This window comes from Ambystoma mexicanum, chromosome 2q (assembly GCF_040938575.1).
Source record: "Ambystoma mexicanum isolate Mex_15411 chromosome 2q, UKY_AmexF1_1, whole genome shotgun sequence".
NCBI classification, from domain to species: domain Eukaryota; kingdom Metazoa; phylum Chordata; class Amphibia; order Caudata; family Ambystomatidae; genus Ambystoma; species Ambystoma mexicanum.
In genome coordinates, this window is record NC_090924.1 from 837,614,070 (window position 1) to 837,634,081 (window position 20,012).

The 20,012-nt window shown below is 52.5% G+C and overlaps 1 protein-coding gene across 1 annotated transcript in view; it reads left to right on the plus strand.

Moving 5' to 3' along the window:
• The window catches only part of NRP1 (neuropilin 1), a 279,683-nt gene that overhangs the window by 8,145 nt on the left and 251,526 nt on the right, over positions 1-20,012 (plus strand). The window contains 1 exon segment of the mRNA XM_069648055.1: positions 6,327-6,501. Coding sequence (XP_069504156.1) covers positions 6,327-6,501 — 175 coding nt within the window.

The following is a 20,012-nucleotide window of genomic DNA, read 5'->3' on the forward strand; positions in this document are numbered from 1 at the left end:
TATGTCATGCCTGGCAGCAGAGTGCTGGGCCTCGAGGCGCTGGAGTCACTGAGGCTGAGCACCAGTCACAGCTCTGTCCCCGCCCGGGACCGTTATATATAATGGTTGGAAGCACAGTGCTGGGCCTCGAGGCGCTGGAGTCACTGAGGCTGAGCACCAGCCAGCGCTCTGTGACCGCCCAAGACCGTTATATTTCATGCTTGGAAGCAGAGTGCTGGGCCTCGAGGCGCTGGAGTCGCTGGGGCTGATCACCAGACAGAGCAATGTCACCATTCGCGGTGCTGTTGGTGGGCGCTGGAGTCCACGAGACCGTTATATTTCATGCTTGGCAGCAGGGTGCTGGGCCTCGAGGCGCTGGAGTCACTAAGGCACTTGCACTTCAGGCCGGGCAGCAGAATACTGAACGCGCCGGAGTTGCTAAACCCCCCTCGCATCCCTTGGGGTTTGAGGTGCCGATGGTGGGCGCTGCGGCCACCGGGGCCTCACATTGCAGTGCAGGCCCGCCAGCAGAACCCCGAGCCCTGGGGCCCTAGTCATCAGCACCAGTGGAGGCCGGGTGGGCAGCTGGGGGTGGGGGTGACCTTCAGTCGGTGGAGGGGTATTCATTAGGCCTCCACGGGCTACTGGCTCGGAGCCATTAGCGCCTTAATCAAGCGCCAGTGGAGACTGAGCAGAGCCGGGAGTCTAGCGCCGGCCTTATCGCCTAACACGGACACTTTCCCACAAGTCCCCAGATTAAGGGCTGCCAGGCTCTGCTCTGTGTCACCCGCCGCCCGCATGCTGGCCTGCGTGTTTATACAGTACCCCGTGCTCTCAGGGGAGGCCGGGCTGCCACCCCGACCAAACTCGTCCCGCAGAGCCCCCCTCGCTGAGCTGCTGGGAGGCTTACTGCGTGCAGTGCGACCTCTCAGCTTCGTTTAGACGAGCTCCCTAAATTTCTCCCCAACACATACAGCGAAATGAAAAGTGATGGACACCGGGTATCAAGCAGCAGTACCTACCCCTGCTGAGGGGTAGGTACTGCTACGAAGAGCGCAGGAGCCCTGCAGTGTGGTCAGGTCGCGGAAGTGGTTGACTTTCTGCGCACCGACACAGTTCATCCTAGACCACATGCAAAAACAGTTAAGCACAACGCCTTTTTCGCACAGTGCAAAGTCATGTTGCGCTGCAAAAATGACTTTGCACTGCAAACATGCACTTTGCACAGTTCCATAATTCGGGGTTTGTGTCACTGGTGTCTATGCACACTCCCAGAGGAGCAGAGACGGGCTGTGGTGCACTGGTGTCTATGCACATACATCCCAGGGGAGCAGGGCCGGGCAGTGGTGCACTGGTGTCTATGCACATATATCCCAGAGGAGCAGGGCCGGGCTGTGGTGCACTGGTGTCGATGCACATACATCGCAGAGGAGCAGGGCCGGGCTGTGGTGCACTGGTGTCTATGCACATATATCCCAGAGGAGCATGGCCGGGCTGTGGTGCACTGGTGTCCAAGCACATACATCGCAGAGGAGCAGGGCCGGGCTGTGGTGCACTGGTGTCTATGCACATACATCGCAGAGGAGCAGGGCCGGGCTGTGGTGCACTGGTGTCTATGCACATACATCCCAGAGGAGCAGGGCCGGGCTGTGGTGCACTGGTGTCTATGCACATATATCCCAGAGGAGCAGGGCCGGGCTGTGGTGCACTGGTGTCTAAGCACATACATCGCAGAGGAGCAGGGCCGGGCTGTGGTGCACTGGTGTCTATGCACATACATCGCAGAGGAGCAGGGCCGGGCTGTGGTGCACTGGTGTCTATGCACATACATCCCAGAGGAGCAGGGCCGGGCTGTGGTGCACTGGTGTCTATGCACATACATCGCAGAGGAGCAGGGCCGGGCTGTGGTGCACTGGTGTCTATGCACATACATCGCAGAGGAGAAGGGCCGGGCTGTGGTGCACTGGTGTCTATGCACATACATCCCAGAGGAGCAGGGCCGGGCTGTGGTGCACTGGTGTCTATGCACATACATCGCAGAGGAGCAGAGCCGGGTTGTGGTGCACTGGTGTCTATGCACATACATCCCAGAGGGGCAGGGCCGGGCTGTGGTGCACTGGTGTCGATGCACATACATCCCAGGGGAGCAGGGCCGGGCTGTGGTGCACTGGTGTCTATGCACATATATCCCAGAGGGGCAGGGCCGGGCTGTGCTGCACTGGTGTCTATGCACATACATCCCAGAGGAGCAGGGTGTCGATGCACATACATCCCAGAGGAGCAGGGCCGGGCTGTGGTGCACTGGTGTCTATGCACAGGGGCAGGGCCGGGCTATGGTGCACTGGTGTCTATGCACATATATCCCATAGGAGCAGGGCCAGGCTGTGGTGCACTGGTGTCGATGCACAGGGGCAGGGCCGGGGGGCTGTGGTGCACTGGTGTCGATGCACAGGGGCAGGGCCGGGCTGTGCTGCACTGGTGTCTATGCACATACACCCCAGAGGAGCAGGGCTGGGCTGTGGTGCACTGGTGTCTATGCACAGGGGCAGGGCCGGGATGTGGTGCACTGGTGTCTATGCACATACATCCCAGAGGAGCAGGGCCGGGCTGTGGTGCACTGGTGTCTATGCACAGGGGCAGGGCCGGGCTGTGGTGCACTGGTGTCTATGCACATACATTCCAGACGAGCAGGACCGGGCTGTGGTGCACTGGTGTCTATGCACATATATCCCATAGGAGCAGGGCCAGGCTGTGGTGCACTGGTGTCGATGCACATACATCCCATAGGAGCAGGGCCGGGCTGTGGTGCACTGGTGTCTATGCACATACATCCCATAGGAGCAGGGCCGGGCTGTGGTGCACTGGTGTCGATGCACAGGGGCAGGGCCGGGCTGTGTGCACTGGTGTCTATGCACAGGGGCAGGGCCGGGCTGTGGTGCACTGGTCCTGCTGAGATGATCCGTACTCCAAAAATGGCTGCACCTGTTTATGCCCAACAATGAGGGAGCCCACACCCCCAAATATCGCCAGGGTGGCTGTATACCCCTAAGAAGGGTGGCCCGTAAACCCTTCAGGGATCAAGGGCCCAGGAAGTGTGATAAAGCGCTTTAGGGGGTTGAATGTTCTTAATGGGCTACGCATTGGGGGGTTCCACTTCCCCTGAAGGTATGAAGGGTTGATGTGTGCCCTGAAAGAGCTAGCTGTATGTATACCCCACAGGGCGGGGATTGTGGTGCTATATATAGCCCCCATATGGCTTCAGGGGTCAGTATGAGCATAACTCTCAACTCGCCCACAAGGCAAGCCCCTTACCCTCCTTAAACTTCAATGGGCGCCCACCTGCTAAAACATCTGTTTCCGCCCACCTCAGAGACTCGGCAGCTTGAGTGGTATGCTATAGGGGGCTCTGTGCACCACTGGAGGGGGGGTCTGGCGGTTTGAGTGACTTTTCTTTTGCATTGGTTAGTGTTTGCCACAGCACTAAGCCCGTCGGGCCTAAGTGGCATGACCAGGGCACAGGAGCCCCGCGCTGTACCTTCCCTGACTGGCAGTGAACCGATCCACTGGCGCCTGCCTGCACAGGGTTAAAGTGGCGACGCAGGCAGCCCGGTTCAGCGCCACGCCCAATGCCCCGCGCACTCTTTCCATGAAGGCTGGAGCGCGATGCATTTTTGATGCGCACTCAGGCTTTCGCTTCCATGTGACCTGCTTTTCTGGCAGTGAAGTCTCAGCGGTTGGATGTTCTTGCTGCGAGCGAGAGCCGCCGCTTCCCTTCCTCGGGGAATCTATTAGAGGTGTTGCATCCAATCTTATTCACACAATTACCGCCAGGAGGGGACGCATATAGACTTGCACGAGTGTCGCGCGCTGCGCGGAGGAACTCGACAGAGACTGTCCGGTGCTGCACCCACGGGTGCCGGGTGCAACTGAACACGCTGCTGAACCGACAGGCCGTGCATGCACCCACGGGTGCCGGGCGCGCTCCCGGGAGAGCCTGAAAATGCAGTTGGACCCACAGGCCATGCATGCAGGGGTGCCGAGTGGGATCCAGCACCCACAGGTGTCGGGCGCGCTTCCGGGACCGACAGGCCGTGCATGCAGGGGTGCCGAGGGTGACCCAGCACCCACGGGTGCCGGGCGCGCTCCCGGGAGAGCCTGAAAATGATGCTGGACCCATAGGCCGTGCATGCAGGGGTGCTGAGTGGGATCCAGCACCCACGGGTGCCGGGCGCGCTTCCTGGGCCGACAGGCCGTGCCTTCAGGGGTGCCCGGTGTGACCCAGCACCCACGGGTGATGAAAGGCGCTGGGATTGTGGGTGCACTTAGTCGAGAGGGGTGCAGACAGCGCCGCGGCCGCTCCCGGCTTTCAGGGCTGTGAAATTGGGGTTCTTGGGTGCTGGTGTACTGCCAAGTGTCCTAAATTTGGGCGCTGCTGGAAGGTAGCCACAGTTTGTCCCAAAGTACAAAATAAACATGGTTTGCAGCTGCCATGTGGTGGCATGTTGGCGCATGGGCAACCGCATCTTGAACTATGGGGGTAGGAAGGGCGTACCGCCCACACGTGCCCCAGCCATGGGAGGTAGTGGAGTGGCTTGCACCCCAACGGCCCAGTAGCAGAGGCGGCTTTTTGAGCCGGATTGGGCGACTAATAGCGTGCAGTGGGCTGCTGGTGGGCGCACTGGGCACCAGGCGGGAGCAGGGTGGGGGCGATGCAGCCCCTGCCCCACCCCCCATCCGCTCTGCCACTGCCTCGAGCTATTGGGTCATAATTACTGAAAAAGTCGGGGGTCGTCTCTCCTTCACCCACGCTTCCAGGGGTCTGTCGATTTCGAGACCTGATATTAAACCATTTTCTCTCCATTTTTCGGCCCTCTTAAAACGTTTCTTCCACTCAGGGAAGAGGTGGCGGGGGTGGGGGGGGGGGGTGAGGGGGGGGGGCTTTTGCCCATTCTTATATAAAATGGCCACTTTATATGTGACCATGTTAGGAACTGTGCTCCGCCCCAGCGATATTAAGCACACATACCTGGGTATTGGGATTCAGGCTGGGGGGCGGGGGCGGGGGTGTTACTTGGGACCTGCCAGTAGAATATGGGTCTGCTAGTCAGCCCCCCTTCCCTGGGTTGCTGAGCTATGTGTGTGAAAGGGAACTGAGTGGCCTTGGCAGCAGCCCGTCGAGTGACCCCCCCCCCCCCAGGCTGTACAAGGCAGCCCATGGCAGTTCCGCAGGCTCGAGTCCCTATCCTGTAGGGGCAACGACGTGTGGGGGTCATGGGGGAGGGGATTGGGAGACGCAACATCCTTGCCCTCATTCCCACCTACCCGCTCTGTTCCTCCTGCTCCGACAGTGCAGTTTGCGGGGGGGGGGGGGTCGTGAGTTAGTCACGTGGCCCGACGTCAGGAAAGCACCCCTGACTACCACTGAGCGCATTCGTTGTATGTAACCACTGGTTATTTTCGAAAGGCTCGGCCTGTTGTTTCAGACAGTTGTCATCCTTCCCCATTACCCTACCTCCTCCCCCGCACACACACCCGCCTCCAACGCAGCCGGCACAGATAAGCACCCCGTGCAACCCCCCCCCCCCCCCCCGATCCTCCCCTCCCCTCCTGTTTGTGCACACCAGGTATCCAGGCCCGCCAGCAGTCGCAATTACCACTAAGCCTGTTTGTCCTCCCTGCCCCGTTGCTTTGATCTGGTTCCGCGTGCCTAGGCAGGCCCACTTAGAGGGGCAGAGCACCCGGTCTGCTTGCTCCGCTAACCCCAGTCCACCCTGCTGGCCTGGTGCTAGTCTGTGGGGTGCCAGCCCCTCCCCAGGGGTCAGATGTGTCTGGCACATGGTAGACAGTCACCCGGGCTAATCAGCCAGAGTCGGCCGGATCATCTAAACACTCGCCAGGGGGTGTCACCGGGGCTCTTTCAGGCGCTGGGCATTTAAAACGAACGTGCATTTTAACAAGATTACACTTCTGGGCCCGAGGAGTGGGGGTGGGGTACAAGGTTAAAGCCAGGAGGGCATCTGCAGTGTGTATAGTATGATCCGATCAGGTGGATGCTGATTATCTTTCCCTGTTTTAGATTCGGGGAGGCTTTATAATTGGGACCACAACAATGTCACCCTGCTCTTTCTATAATATCCACAGTTAGGGGGCGCTGGTGCCCGTGGGCTAGATTTAGGGTCTGAATTCTTAATTTAAGATTGAGCAAAACATCATAACCGTGTGCAATACATCATTAGGAATATGAATTTCTGCATATCATTTTCAAGATGAATTAATACTTGCCCAACAGTATGAAGCTCGGTCTTTCGTCACCGTATCAGAAAAACAATGAGCGTTTCTCTTTGCAGATAAATGTGGTAAAACCATCAAAATCGCCAGCCCGGGCTATCTCACGTCGCCCAGCTACCCCCACTCCTACCCCGCGAGCCTGAAGTGCGAGTGGCTGATCCAGGCGCCGGACCCCGACGAGAAAATTATGATCAACTTCAACCCTCACTTCGACCTGGAGGACAGAGAATGCAAGTAAGTCAGGCGGGGCTGCAGCGCCATCTAGTGGAGGGAAGTGCGCGCAGGGTCGTGGCGGCGCTCTGCGTATGCGCGCCCGCAGGCGGAACGCGACCCGGCGCGTCTCAGAGATAGTGTTTGGAAATAATTCCATTGGGCTCGGCGAGGTCACATGCTGATCCCTTTGTTTATGGCAGCGAAGTGTTCGAAAGATGGAAAGCCACTCGAATGACCTACCCTACGGGGTAATCCTCTCTGCTTGAGTTTAAGTAGGAGAGGAACCGATGTTTTAATAGCAGAAGGATATACTGTACAGTTAATGGCATTGTCAGCCTTCTTGGCATTCTGGGGGGATAATGTGTTTAGTGAAATGCTGGGCATATTGGAAGATCTGCGTTACCACTGTACATTTGCTATTTTCACCGACACGTTGCAATAATCGCATGGCACCATTGTCCGTGTCACGAATGTCGTGGGTTTTACATATGAAATTAAAGGAGTTGAATTGCACACAGGGTGGGAGCGGGCGCACGAAGCATTGAGGGCAACTTGTCACAGTTGACGCCTTTAATTGGGATTTTATTTTCAGATACACTTGTGATGCAATGCACGATTGTGACGCAAATATGAACGGCACGGCGGAATGAGGTTGTGGTTGTGTTGGTGTATTCAGTCTACCGGCGGGGGGAGGGGAGGTGGTTGTTATGGCTGTTCCAGCGAGAGTTGTCGGGAACTGGCGCCGCCTGTCGGCCGTCGCGGGACACGTAAAGCCGAGCGCCACGTTTTAATCAGCTGCTGTCACCCCCTCTGCGGGAGACGGAGGCAGCAGCAGCAGCGCCGGTTCTGCGCGTATCGATCAGAGCGCGCTGTCTGATTGCGCCTGATTTCATTACCCAGGAGGCAGTCCCCAGCTGCAGGTATAATAAAGCCGCGTCCGTCCAGCCGAGGACGCGCGTCGGATTTCCAGGGACAGGATGGGCTGCCGGCCGTCCCCACTCCTCGCCGCTCTCTGCATAATCCAATATGACGCAGCTGTAGCTTGCCATTGGGATATGATTAGGGTCCCCGGCGTGTGCGGGCAGTCCAGGAGGAGGGGGCGGGGGCCACGCCCCCTCAGTGTAAACACTTCCTCCTCCCCGCGTGCAGCGCTCAGGAATAATGGCCTCTATTCCCCAGGGCGAGCCTGCCTTTGAATATCAATCTTTGCGGGGAGATGAGGCCCGCCGCGCCCCCTCCCAGGGGAGGAAAGCACGTGGGGGATGCCGGCCACTTACTCTCCCCGGAGTTCATCCCGGCCATTCACCCGGGCAGAGGTGGCCCTGTGTCAGTGATTCCTCGGGCACCCTGGGCGCCCTTAAGGCCAGGGTAGCTAGGTTACGCCAACCCCCACGCAGAGATACACGCAATACACACGTGCACACACCGTAGCAACCCATGCATACACATAAACACAGAAACGCAGGCACTCTGAATCACGCACACATACACATGAACACGCAGACACACGAAGGCAGATAGACACAAAAAGTGGACTGGCCTATAGGGACCTCTGGAGATTTCCCTGTAGGCCTCTGCACCCAGGGCCTCTTTTGTGTGGCAACCTATTTTATTTCCACGTTTTCTCAGAGGAAACGTGCTGGGCTCGCTGGAAATGTGTAATATGCAGCCACTTAGAAAATGATTTCAAAGGTCTCTTTTGGTTCCCTGTCCACCCCAGGTACAAATATAGTGGAGCACAAGACTGAGAAAACACTTGTGTATAGGCGAGTTACAAATGCCATATCATATCATATCAGAGATGGGGCGGAGAGAATAGAGTAAGCTCACTAATCGGCCTTTCTCTAAAGGCTGCCAGGATCAAAGTCACACTTCCTGTTACAGATAACCACAACATCCCCACCACACAACATTCGAGAAACAACTGCATCCGTTACTGCAAGCATTGCTCATCCGACACCGATTCAGTGGAGGCTGGGGGGAGGGGGCTTTATTGGACCAGCACAAATAGCATGTGTGATCTATGGCCTTGAAGCAGCACACATAGCACGTGTGATCTATGGGCTCCCTAATGGACCAGGCAGTAGGTATTTAGCTGGTCAGATAGCACAGCGAGTTAAGCACTTGCCCCTGAAATCTGTATGCAGCCTGCTGTGACGGGTTCGAATCCCGACAGGGTCAGCTCAGCCTTTCATCCTTCTGAGGACGATAAAATGAGTACCACTCTGTGGGATAATAATGTCTTCTGTTATTTGAGTGCTGTGAGACCTATCAGTGTGTATTATTTGAAGAAGGGGCCCCTACGGACATTCAGAAAGTCTGTATATATGCCAGGAAACTGCCTGTATCGCATATAAGGCAGCTATTACCTGAACACCACCCCAACCGGCCACAAAACGTGCTGACTCGCGTATGATGCACCCCTCTAGGAGACCACCGTGAAGCTCAAAACTAAACCCACATGAAAAGAGAAAACCAGGATGTAGGTCTTCTCTAGCTGTGCCCCGGCCCAGTACAGCACCATCATGGTTGCCGTCACGACTGCCCCCTGGAATACATAGGGGCTCACTTAGGACCTGCTAGTGTTAGGCCAATGTCGCTCTTGTGGCATGGGATGTCTAAGCTCCTGTAACCTTCCCTTCAACTGACTTCTGTGAACCCCAAATTCCATGCACAGCACTCCATTGTCCCAAGAGGATAGCGCAGCGGCAACGTGCTCGCCTTGGAAGCAAGACGATATGGAGCGCCACGGGTTCGATCCCTGGGTCCGCGCTTAGAAACCTCAGGGTATTAAGTGCGTTATAAATAACCTATCATATCATTGACTCATAGCTAGGTTCCCAATGTAAAACCCACACGCAAAATGATGTGGTTTAGCCCAGTGACTGGTGTACGCCCTCCACAGAAAGTGTTTGTGTTGCCCGGCACTAGCAGCCCAGCCGCCACTCTGAACGTTCGCAATGCTGCCCATTCTGATATCTGTATTTTTGGTGGATGGCGTGTGGCTGGCTGGGGTGGTCTGACTGCCCTGCTTGGAAGCTCCCAGCCTCCCCTTTCACACAGCACATTGGAGAAATCAAGACATGAATTATTGGCAGAGGCTTTCTAAGCACACGTAGGCCTAGGCCTTGCTGTGGATTTTCTGCAGCCTGCATCATTAACGAATCGCCCATGGGAAGCACAAAACAATCCAAAATATGGCAAAGAGGGAGAGGCGTGTGTCAAAAGAAATCCAGGCTGGGAATGGACGCCCGGCCAAGAAAACAGATACTGTGGGCTGTGAAAAGCAGTGAGTGCTTAAGGCTGGGAAAGATAACAGGCGGCTCTGGGGAGGCCAAGCAGGGCCTGGGAAGAACCACCCCACTCTGCAGAGTGCTTAGGAATGCCAGGATCTGAGCTATTCCGGATGCACAGCCGATGGGAGTGTCAACATTCCCAGCTCGTGTGTGCAGACCCAGGGCCCTGTAAAGAAAAGGAGGCCTCCCCGGCTATTTCCATGAGGCTACCCCAGGGCAGGGCGCTGTTAGCTCCTAGTCAATAAACACTGCAAAGTCGGGCAGCCCACCAGGGCAGACATCCAGGGAGGAAGTGTACACACAGAGGAGAACTCCAATGGGGAAGTGACGTGAAAGGAGGAGGCAGGAAGTGACACACATGACGAGGAATGCCAATACACTCATGCACTACTAGGGGCAACACAATCATGGGGGCATGCATGGTCCAATGGTTACACGGTGGCTGTTAAAGCAGGGGAACAGCTTCCAATCCCTGGGTTCCCCACTTGTATTTATTTATTTATTTTGACTCGTCCATCTAATGGAATGTAATGGGGACATCACATTAGAAAAAGGGGGCCAGAAATATGATTGGAGGCCACAGAGGTATGAGGGAGGGTCGGGTGAAGGAATGATTGCAATAAAAAGCAAGCAAGAAGAGTAGAGCCTGGCGGGATCTTCAGGAGCGGCAGTAGTTCCCTTTGTGCTAGAGCTAGGGGCCAAAGAGCGCCCTTTAGGGTGGGAGCTTGAACAGTGCACTGACCTCACTGGAGAATCTTGGCTGCATCAAACTGGGCCACACCGTCTGATCCTGAGCAAACCACATTGCATACATTCACGCTCAATCATTGCAGTCGTTGTTCTTCAAGTCTTTGCATTTGATCACTGTATTGTTTCAATCCAGTACGTTTTGCATACCAATTTAGGTGAATGTGTACCTTTCTGGTTACTGATACGCTGTGTGATATGGATCGCTCACAGGTTCCAAGAAGTCGGCAACTACACTTGCCACCTCCAAGCCAAGCGTACAGCAGATTCCGTCTCTGCTGCAGGACACTTGGACTCTGCCGTCACACTTTACCCAGATTTCTTCTTGTCAACTAAATTGGTATTTGCCCCACAATTGTTTTCATACTGTGATGTGGTCTATTAAACTACTGGTCCTGAAGAAGGCTTGACCTTCACGTTTCATGGTCACCGCAAGCTGGATCACCAGTAGACCTTCTGCGCATAACATGCTTTAAATAAATAAGCGGTGCTGAGAAAACCTGGGTGTTCATAGACCCTTACATTCCTCCTCCTGTTAAGCCCAGGTACTTTGTGCTCAGATTAGAAATTGTGTGGTGCTCCGAACACTTGTCAGTGAAGTACTTGTTGAACACTTCTGGCATTTTGGTCTTTTATGTTTGACGCCAGGCATTGTGTTATCTTGATTATTTGTGATCGGTTTCTGTGTTCTGTTCCATGTCTGTTCACAGGTGAGTTGTTTCTCTTTGTATTTATCGTGTAAAGAATACGTGTTTTCATGTGTCAGGCTTGTAGATGGTCATGGGTACACATATGTTGTCTGACACGTTCCCACATCTCTGATGGTCGTTTGGTTCATCCTTGGGGTTTTTCTAGTATGTGATCCTTCTGCGCTGGTTCGCGTTGGGGGTCGCGACTAGTTGGGCCACGCCCTGTTTGCTGTCGTTCTCCACTGCAGTCTGAATCTACGCTCATGTGCAGGCTTCAGTATTACGGCAGTGCACCCATTGCTCTCCCGGCTAAAGCTTATGGTGGGATAGGAGTCGTGCAGCATTCAGAAACCTTCTTGCTTTCTGACGCAAGTCCTTTGCCCCACCTCATGCCCCCCTCCCGCCTTCCTTGAAAGCTACGTACCCCTTCTTACCCTGGACCCAGCCACATTCCTACATGCACTTGAGCTAGTGAGATTGGCCCAGTCAGGACAGGTACCACTAGTTAGGGCTCATTCAGTAGATCAGTGCACAGCATTAAAAGGCCTTGTTCTTGCTCCATGAAGCCTTGGCCCCTTGCCATAGGCAATGGAGCAGGCACCTCTAGGTGGCATCCTCCTATAGACCACTGTAAGTCCATCAGAAATATCTGGTTGGGCATTAATGGCGGATATCATCTCGGTAGCATCCCACCTGATCCCTGGTTCTCCAGCTAGCTTCACCGCAGATGTCAATAGTTTTGGCTCCTTAATGCAGCAACCACCAATTGCTCACTGTTGCCATGTACATGGTAGGCGTCTGAGAAGATGAACTAGAAAAAGTACTACACACCAAAACGACCCACGCCGAGCATGAACTTCCACACGCAAGGCAGTAGGTTGCAAATAGAATCACATAGCCCAGGATGGTTTGGGGTGCATGGTGGGGGATATGATATGATAGGTTATTTATAGCGCGCTTAATACCCAGAGGTTTCTAAGCGCGGACCCGGGGATCGAACCTGTGGTGCTCCGTGTCGTCTTGTTTCCAAGGCGAGCACGTTGCCCCTGAGCTATCCTCCCAGGACAGCAGAGTGTGCCATTAAAGCATAAAGGTTGGAGGAGTGTTGCAGATGAGAAGTACTGTTTTCATTTCCTTAGGCTTTGACTAAATAAGGGCACATTATATTTAAAAAATCACACCAAGAGAAGGCAATTCCCAGACAAGACTGGCATGTATGCTTTTGATGTATAACTTCCTTTTAGGTGTGTGTGCCTCCTCACGCCCCCACGCCCCTGTCTGGACTTCCGGATTTCAATCTTGAATTGGAATTTCTTGCTTTTTAAGGAGTTCCGCTTGTTTTCCATTTTCATATTTTATGTTTTTTCGCCATTCTTTTTGTTTTTCGGATCATGATGCCGGTTTCTATTATACGGGTTGGTTAGGTCATGTCATGTAAGATTATATGATGTCGTGTTTTGTTATGTCGTTTCGCATTAATGTTTAATGTCAAGCACTTTGAAGCAGCAATTATGTGCCAGACTGCACGCCCCAAAAACACCCAAAGAAATACATTCTACACAGGAGCATCAGTCAGTTTATGGAAAGAGCCATAATTCCTGAAACAGACCTGCACATGTAAGCGGGGAAGTAGACTCTACTCCTGTTTGGACATAAGATCTGCATGCTGGTCCCTACTAACAGGAAAGGATAACTGCGGCCCAGGTCGAGAATGATGAACAAGCCCGGGAGGAGTCCTGTCTCACTCACCACTATAACTATCCCCATGCAGTTCTGCTCAAGGCTCAAGAACTTCCAGGGGGGTCTGGTTCAGTGCTTTGCTTTCTGAGAAGAAAAAAGACCATATTTCCTTCCAGCTTTGCTATGCATTGAACTGGCTGGTTCTTGCCATTCAGGACCTAGGTTCAAGTAAAGTAGACGGGCTTTGTTCTCCTTTTTTCATGGTTTAAATATGCCCAGGCTCATGATATCACCCTGACACTGGAGAGGACATGCTCCTGTCCCTAAATATTTTGCACAAACTGACAAGCCTAGGTACTCTGAGCCTTCTACAGTGGGGATGTGGCACAGTATGCAACTTGGTAGCATAGCAAAAAGAAAAAAAAACAGAACCTTTTGCCAAAATTGAAATTTAAGATTTAGCACATCCTTCTGGGATTTGTGAAAATGGCAACCTCGCATTTCGGAATTAAAACCACTCCAAACTAGTGTTATTAAAATGGTTTCCAGGTGCACAAGCTGGCCAGATCACCATTTCTCATGCCTGTGATTCACGTTTGGAGCATGTTCGCTTCCGCTTAACACCCATTCGCTCCACCAAGGCTGGCTGACTGACAGGGGAGTGGGGGGGGGGTCCTTCAGTGCTGCTCTATGAGGGCCTTGGTGTTTATGTTGTTGGCTTACACCCTGAAAGCTTCACCCTGTTCCTCAGTCCTATGATGGCAGCTTTACTGCAGCATAGAACGCTGTAGAAGCAACACACTTTCCCCTAACCTTATGGTAACAGTCAAGGCACATTAGCATCCCATAATGCAACATAAAAGAATGGCGCCAGTCTGCCACTGCTTACAGGACAGACATCTGACCCTTCTCTAAATACCTTCCCTGTTGGTGGAACAATTCCCTGTGCCTCTCGCATAGTCTAATGAACGCAGCCTGCATAGGGAGCTCAGGATATATTTTCTCATGAACCGCTATGTATACCTGTACTCTGATAGCCTACTGCCAAGTAATGCAACATCTTGTCTCACAAAGACCTAAAATTAAGATGGGAATGACAAGACATGGAACAAACTCTTCATAATCACATGTTTGACATCAAGGTGCCGGCCTTTTTCAATTGTACTGTACTAGTTAGATCACACCATTCCCTTACTTTCTGTTACCGACACCTTTCACCCTCATAGACAGTCTATTCTTGATTACACCACTCTTGGCTCAGGCTTTGCAATCACAGAATTAACATTCTGGAGTTTAGCTTGGGGTGCAACATATGTCAATGCCAGGACAAATAAGTCACCAAACCTCCAGTGCTGACTGGGCAAACACTCCAGCCCATCTAGCATCAAACAATACATTGTGTATTAACTTCCAGTTTTCAAAATTCTCTTTTGAAACACAAGTCAATTACCACAGGACTTTAAAACACATCCGCCTCCTCCATTTTTTTCAAAACTGTGGTCCAGCTATCAGGACTGACACGCATCAATGCTATCAAAAAACATTCTTCCCTGGTCTGCATCCCTTCCTCCCTCCCTTTCTTTGCAGCATCTATTTCCTGCTTTTCTATTCTCTTGTCTTCCCCTCACTCATGTTCTTATCTGCAGCAGACAGTGGTCTTGATCCACGGGTGCGGGCACAGCATGCCGCTAGACGGACAAGCCTATGCACTCTGAGACTACTATGGTGGTGATCTGGATCAGCATAACATAACCGCGCATACCCACACAGCACTCCTTAGATATCACATATCTTACATATCGTGTTCCTGAGTACTTTGTAACAGATGAAAGCTCCCTTTCTGCCCTCATGTTGTACAGTCCCTGTACCCGGCACTATTATCTTATGCCGACAGCAGAAGGCTCTTTGTTTCTTGAAAGTGGAGGTTAGACGGCTATTTATTTTAAAATTTGTTTATTGGCATTTTCAATAACATCTGTTACATATTTCCATGTTATGCCTTATTCTCGTAAAATCCAAAATTTTGTTTTAATTTTAACTTTAACAAACAATAACAACCGTCTCCTTACAATGTTCACGTGAGTCCGCTCGTCTCTTCCTTGGGGGATAGGGGTGTTCGAGAGGGGACAATCATGTCGTTTGCAGGGTGTGGGGGGGATGTTTCACAGAGGTCCATAGTGTCGCTCGTTGGCTCTCATCTAGTCTTCCTTTATGTCTTGTAGGCATGTCTGTGCTAGCCGTTGGCTCAGGGGGGCTTGTCGTCAGAGGGGAGAAACATATGTCCAGTGAGTTCCTTCCATGCTTCCAAGGCTCTACTAGACTCTTCGGTTGATCTGGCCACGCTTTCTTCCCAGGCCTTAGTCTCAGCCGGGAGCCATCGCATCATTTCTCCATGCCATGCTTTGTATTGTGGTCCGGCTGTTTTTTTCCAGGACATGGCTATAGTTCGTTTGGTTAATATGCACGTTATGTCCATAAGCCTGACTAAGTGTTTTATCTTGGCCAATCTGGGATAGGTTCCCAGCAAGCACTCCTCCGGCGTCCATTTGTATTTGGTCATGCCTGCTTTCTCGCATGCTTGTTTCGCCTTTCCCCAAAGTGTCTTCGTTTTGGGGCATTCCCACATCATGTGGATTAGGTCTGCTTCCTCCTTGCTGCACCAGGTGCAGTTTGACTGCGTTTGTTTGCTGAATTTGGCTATCCGCTTCGGTGTTAGGTAGGTTCGGTATAGCACATTCAACTGTATTTGCCTGAACCGGTGGTTTCTCGACACCTCCTTGGGAAATGTGAGCGCCCGGGTCCACTCCTCCTCTGTCATCTCCCTGCCTATATCCATATCCCATTTCCTTTTCATGTCCGTGCTTCGGGGGTTAGGTGTGTCGCTCAGTTGCCTATAGATTTGGGATATTGGTCTACAACCCGCCCCCATGTTGTATAACAGTGTTAATAGTGGGTCTGTGTCCGGTTCCTCGGGCCATGTCTCCCACTTGCTTCGCGCTATGGCGCGGGTCCTATGGTACCAGAGAAACTGTTCCGATTGTATACCCTCCCTGTCCCGCAGCGTGATAAAATCCTTGAATGTGCCTCCATCGTATAGGTCCCCCCAGGTGTAAACCCCTTCCCTTTCCCATGATCTGATTTGTTTCAGGTCTGTGGCTGTTGTGCATAAGTCTGCGATCAGTGGGATCTCTGGTGAGTAGGCCCTCTGTGTATGGGCAAGTGTCCTCGTTCTGCGCCAGACCTCCCTCCCCAGGGTGACTATGTGCGGTGTTTCTCCCATCCGTTTCGATGGTATCCATACCAGTTCTTTCAGGTGGTGAGGGAGGCTCATAGTCTGCAGTAGGGGGTTTTCCTCAGTTGGTTCGTCTGAAAGCCATTTAGTTATAAAGCTGAGTTGTGCTGCTAGGTAATATTTTTCTAAGTTAGGGAGCTGGATGCCACCCCTGGCATATGGCAGGGTTAGTGTTGACAGTGCTATTTTATGTCTATTTTCTCCCCATATGAACTCCTTTATCAGTGTCTCCAATAGTCTGAAGAAGGGTTTTTTGATGTAGTAGTGTACATTTTGGAATCTATACAGGAAGCGCGGTAAAACAATCATCTTAACTATGGAGGCCCTTCCCATCATTGACAGGGGGAGTCGCGACCAAAAGTTCATAGATTTGCGTAGGGTCCGGAGCGCCGCCTTCGTGTTATGTTCGTGCATCAACGAGGGAGTGTGCATTATCTGAATTCCTAGGTATCTGAATTTGGTGGTTTGCCATTTTAACCCTACCTTCGGGAGTGCCTCCGTCTCGACATGTTGCAAAGCCGCCAGGGGGAACAGACAGGACTTAGACTTATTGAATTGGATCCCAGATACTCTGGAGTAGTTGTCCAGGACCTCCAGCATGACTGGTACGTTGAGATGTGGGTCTCTAACATATATGAGGACATCATAGAGCGAAATGATGTGGTCTACCCCTCCTAATCTTATGCCAGCGTCAAAAAACTGTTTCCTAAAATAGATCGCTATGGGCTCTAGCCCAAGTATGTATAGCATTGGGGATAGTGGACAGCCCTGCCTGGTCCCTCTCTGTATGTCCCATGCTTCTGATATGTGTTTCCCGGATTTCACTCTAGCTCTTGGTCCTGTGTACAATTTCTGAACCCATCTGATGAACCCGGGTCCAAAACCAAATTCTCTAAGTACTGCCACCAGCCACTCCCAATAGATGGAGTCAAACGCCTTTATGGCGTCTAAGGACATTAGCGCGTACAGGCTCCTGTCCTCATTGGTTTGGGCCATAATATGTTGTAGTCTACGCAGGTTTATTGATGTATTTCGGCCCGGTATAAAGCCGCATTGATCGCTGTGTATTATGTCCCCTATAATTCTGGACAGCCGCTTGGCTAGTATTGCTGTTAGAATTTTCGCATCATAATTTAGCATTGCTATCGGGCGGTAGGAATCACACAGGTCCGCCGGTTTGTCCGGTTTAAGGACCGGAACCACCAGTGTTTCCCTCATGTTTTCGGGCAGCACTCCCCTCTCATAGGCTTCCTGGAATACCTCATGTAGCAAGGGTGTGAGGGAGGGTTCATATGCTTTATAGAACTCTGGGGGCAGGCCATCCGTGCCAGGTGTCTTGCACGTTGCCAGAGACCGGATAGCTTCTGTTATGTCGTCAAGCGTGATTTCAGCATCTAACATCTGGGCCTGCTCGGGTGGTATCCTATGGAGTCCTATCTCTTCAAGGGTGTCTGAAATCTGTTCTGGAGGGACCTGTTCCTCATGTGAATAAAGTTTTGTGTAGTATTGTTTGAAGGTGTCGTTTATGTCTTGCTGTGTGTGGTGTATGTTCCCTTCCTCATCCTGTAGGGCGGTGGTGGGGTGTCTAGGGTGTTCCCTTCTGCATAACCAGGCCAGCAGCCTGCCTGGCCTGTCCGCCTCTATATGTGCCCTGTTCGTTTTGGCCGCGTGATCGAGCTTTTCCAACCTATTCCACGCCGAGTCGTTTTCTCCCCTGAGTTCCCGAAGTTCCGTTTCCCTGTTGTGGTTGCCTATAGGGGCTGCCTCTAGCCTTTCTATCTTCCTTTCCATTTGGTCCAATTCTTTCCTGAGCTGTCTCCTGATTCCCCCAGCCTTTGCAATGATTTCCCCCCTTATCACTGATTTCAGGGCATCCCATACCGTGCTACTGTGTTCCACACTTCCCACATTGTTGTCTATGTAGCTATCTATGGATTCTTGTAGCTCCTCCCTGAAGCCTGGATCTTTAAGTGCTTCTGTAGGCATTTTCCACATGGGGATTGGGGGTCTGGGGCCATTGTGGTTCCATGTCACCATGAGTGGGGAGTGATCAGATATGGTTCTTCCTAAATATTGCGCCCCTTCCACCTGGGTTAGGTGTTCTCTGCCTATGAGGATGTGATCTATTCTCGTGTATATTTTGTGGGGGGATGAATAGTATGAGTAGCCTCTCTGCGTTGGGTGCGTTTCACGCCACACATCTGCTAAGTCCAGCCTATCTATCATTGCAGTCAGTGCCGTTGTCGCTGCCGATGGGCCTTTCGGGTGGGGGATGGATCTGTCTATTGCCGGGTCGCATACACAGTTAAGGTCGCCTCCCCAGAGGAGTAGACTATCTCTGTGTTGCACGATTTTGGGATATAGTGAGTCCAGGTGGGCCGGTATATTGCTGTTGGGAAAATAGGAGTTGATTATGCATATTTCTGTCTGCTCTATGTGGCCCCATAATATCACAAATCTACCCTCCGGATCAACCTCTGATTTTCTCAGGCGGAAAGGGAGCTGTGGGTGTATCCAGGTATATACTCCCCTGGCGTATTTGGAGTATGCGGTGCCAAAACCCTGCCCCCCCCAGTGCGTTTGAAGTTTGGCCAGTGAGTCTGCCATGCAGTGAGTCTCCTGTAGTAGCGCTATCATCACCCCTTTTCTGTTCAAGTAGGTCTTAATTCTGTTTCTGCGAATGTATGTCCCCAAACCTCGCACATTCCATGTCAGTATTTTAACTGCTGTTGCGGCCATGATGATTCAAAATGGGCATAGTGTCCGTTCTGCTCCCCTCTCACTGGCGTTCGTGTGCCAGATGTAGGCATTATTGGCCCCTTCCCTGGGTATGGCAGGAAGCAAGTTTCCTCCTCCCTCAATTCTGCTCCCTTCCCCCTTCTGATCATTCTTGGAGACTTACCAACAATAGTAACTTCCATTCTTCTGAATGGGAACAGCAAACCGTGTAACTTTGAACTGTCCCCAGCAGTTGCTTCCAACTTGCAACGCTCGGGGGGGTCCCGAGCCTTCCAGGCCGCTCCTGGCCTTCCGGATCAGGGTGCGTGTAGGTGAATTGCCCACACAATTTCCGTGGGGGTGGGTCGACTTTCCGTGTTCGTGTGGTCCTTCGAGTTTCCGTCCGGTTCAGCAATCTGCTTAGTGTTGTGTCGCTGGGGTTTCATTGTCTGCTTTGTTGGCTCTGTGTGCGGGGGACTCCCCTCGCTCATTATGGCAGTGGGTGCCATGTTATCCCATGTCCGATTTCGGTGGATCATCTTTGCCTTCAGCCAGGTTGTTATGTTCCAGCCATAGGCTTGCTGCAGCTGGTGTCTCCAGGAATGTTGCTCTTCCTTTGTAGAGGACCTTGAGGCGTGACGGATAGAGCAGCATATACTTTAGGTTGTGGTTCCGTAACTGCGCTTTTATTGGGATGAAAGAGTCCCTTGCTCGTTGTACAGTGGGTGTGTAGTCCGGATATATGACTATCGTGGAGCCGTTTCGTTTGATTTCTCCTCCTTCTCTTGAGTATCGCAGTATGGTTTCACGGTCACGGAAATTTAAAATTTTAGCTATGATTGGTCGCGGGTGTGAGCCCGGCGGTGGGCGTTTTTGAAGGGATCTGTGGGCTCTTTCCACTGAGAACCCTTGGGAGAGCTTCCCTGGGCCTATCTCCTGCAGCAGAAGTGTCTCGATGAAGTCGGTCGGGTCCGGGCCCTCCATGTCTTCGGGAACCCCTAATATGCGGACATTATTTCGGCGGGCTCGACCCTCGGCCTCCTCGGACCGTGCCTCCAGCCTCACCACCTTTTGCTCTAGCTCCTGGACTTTCGATTGCAGTTCTTGGGT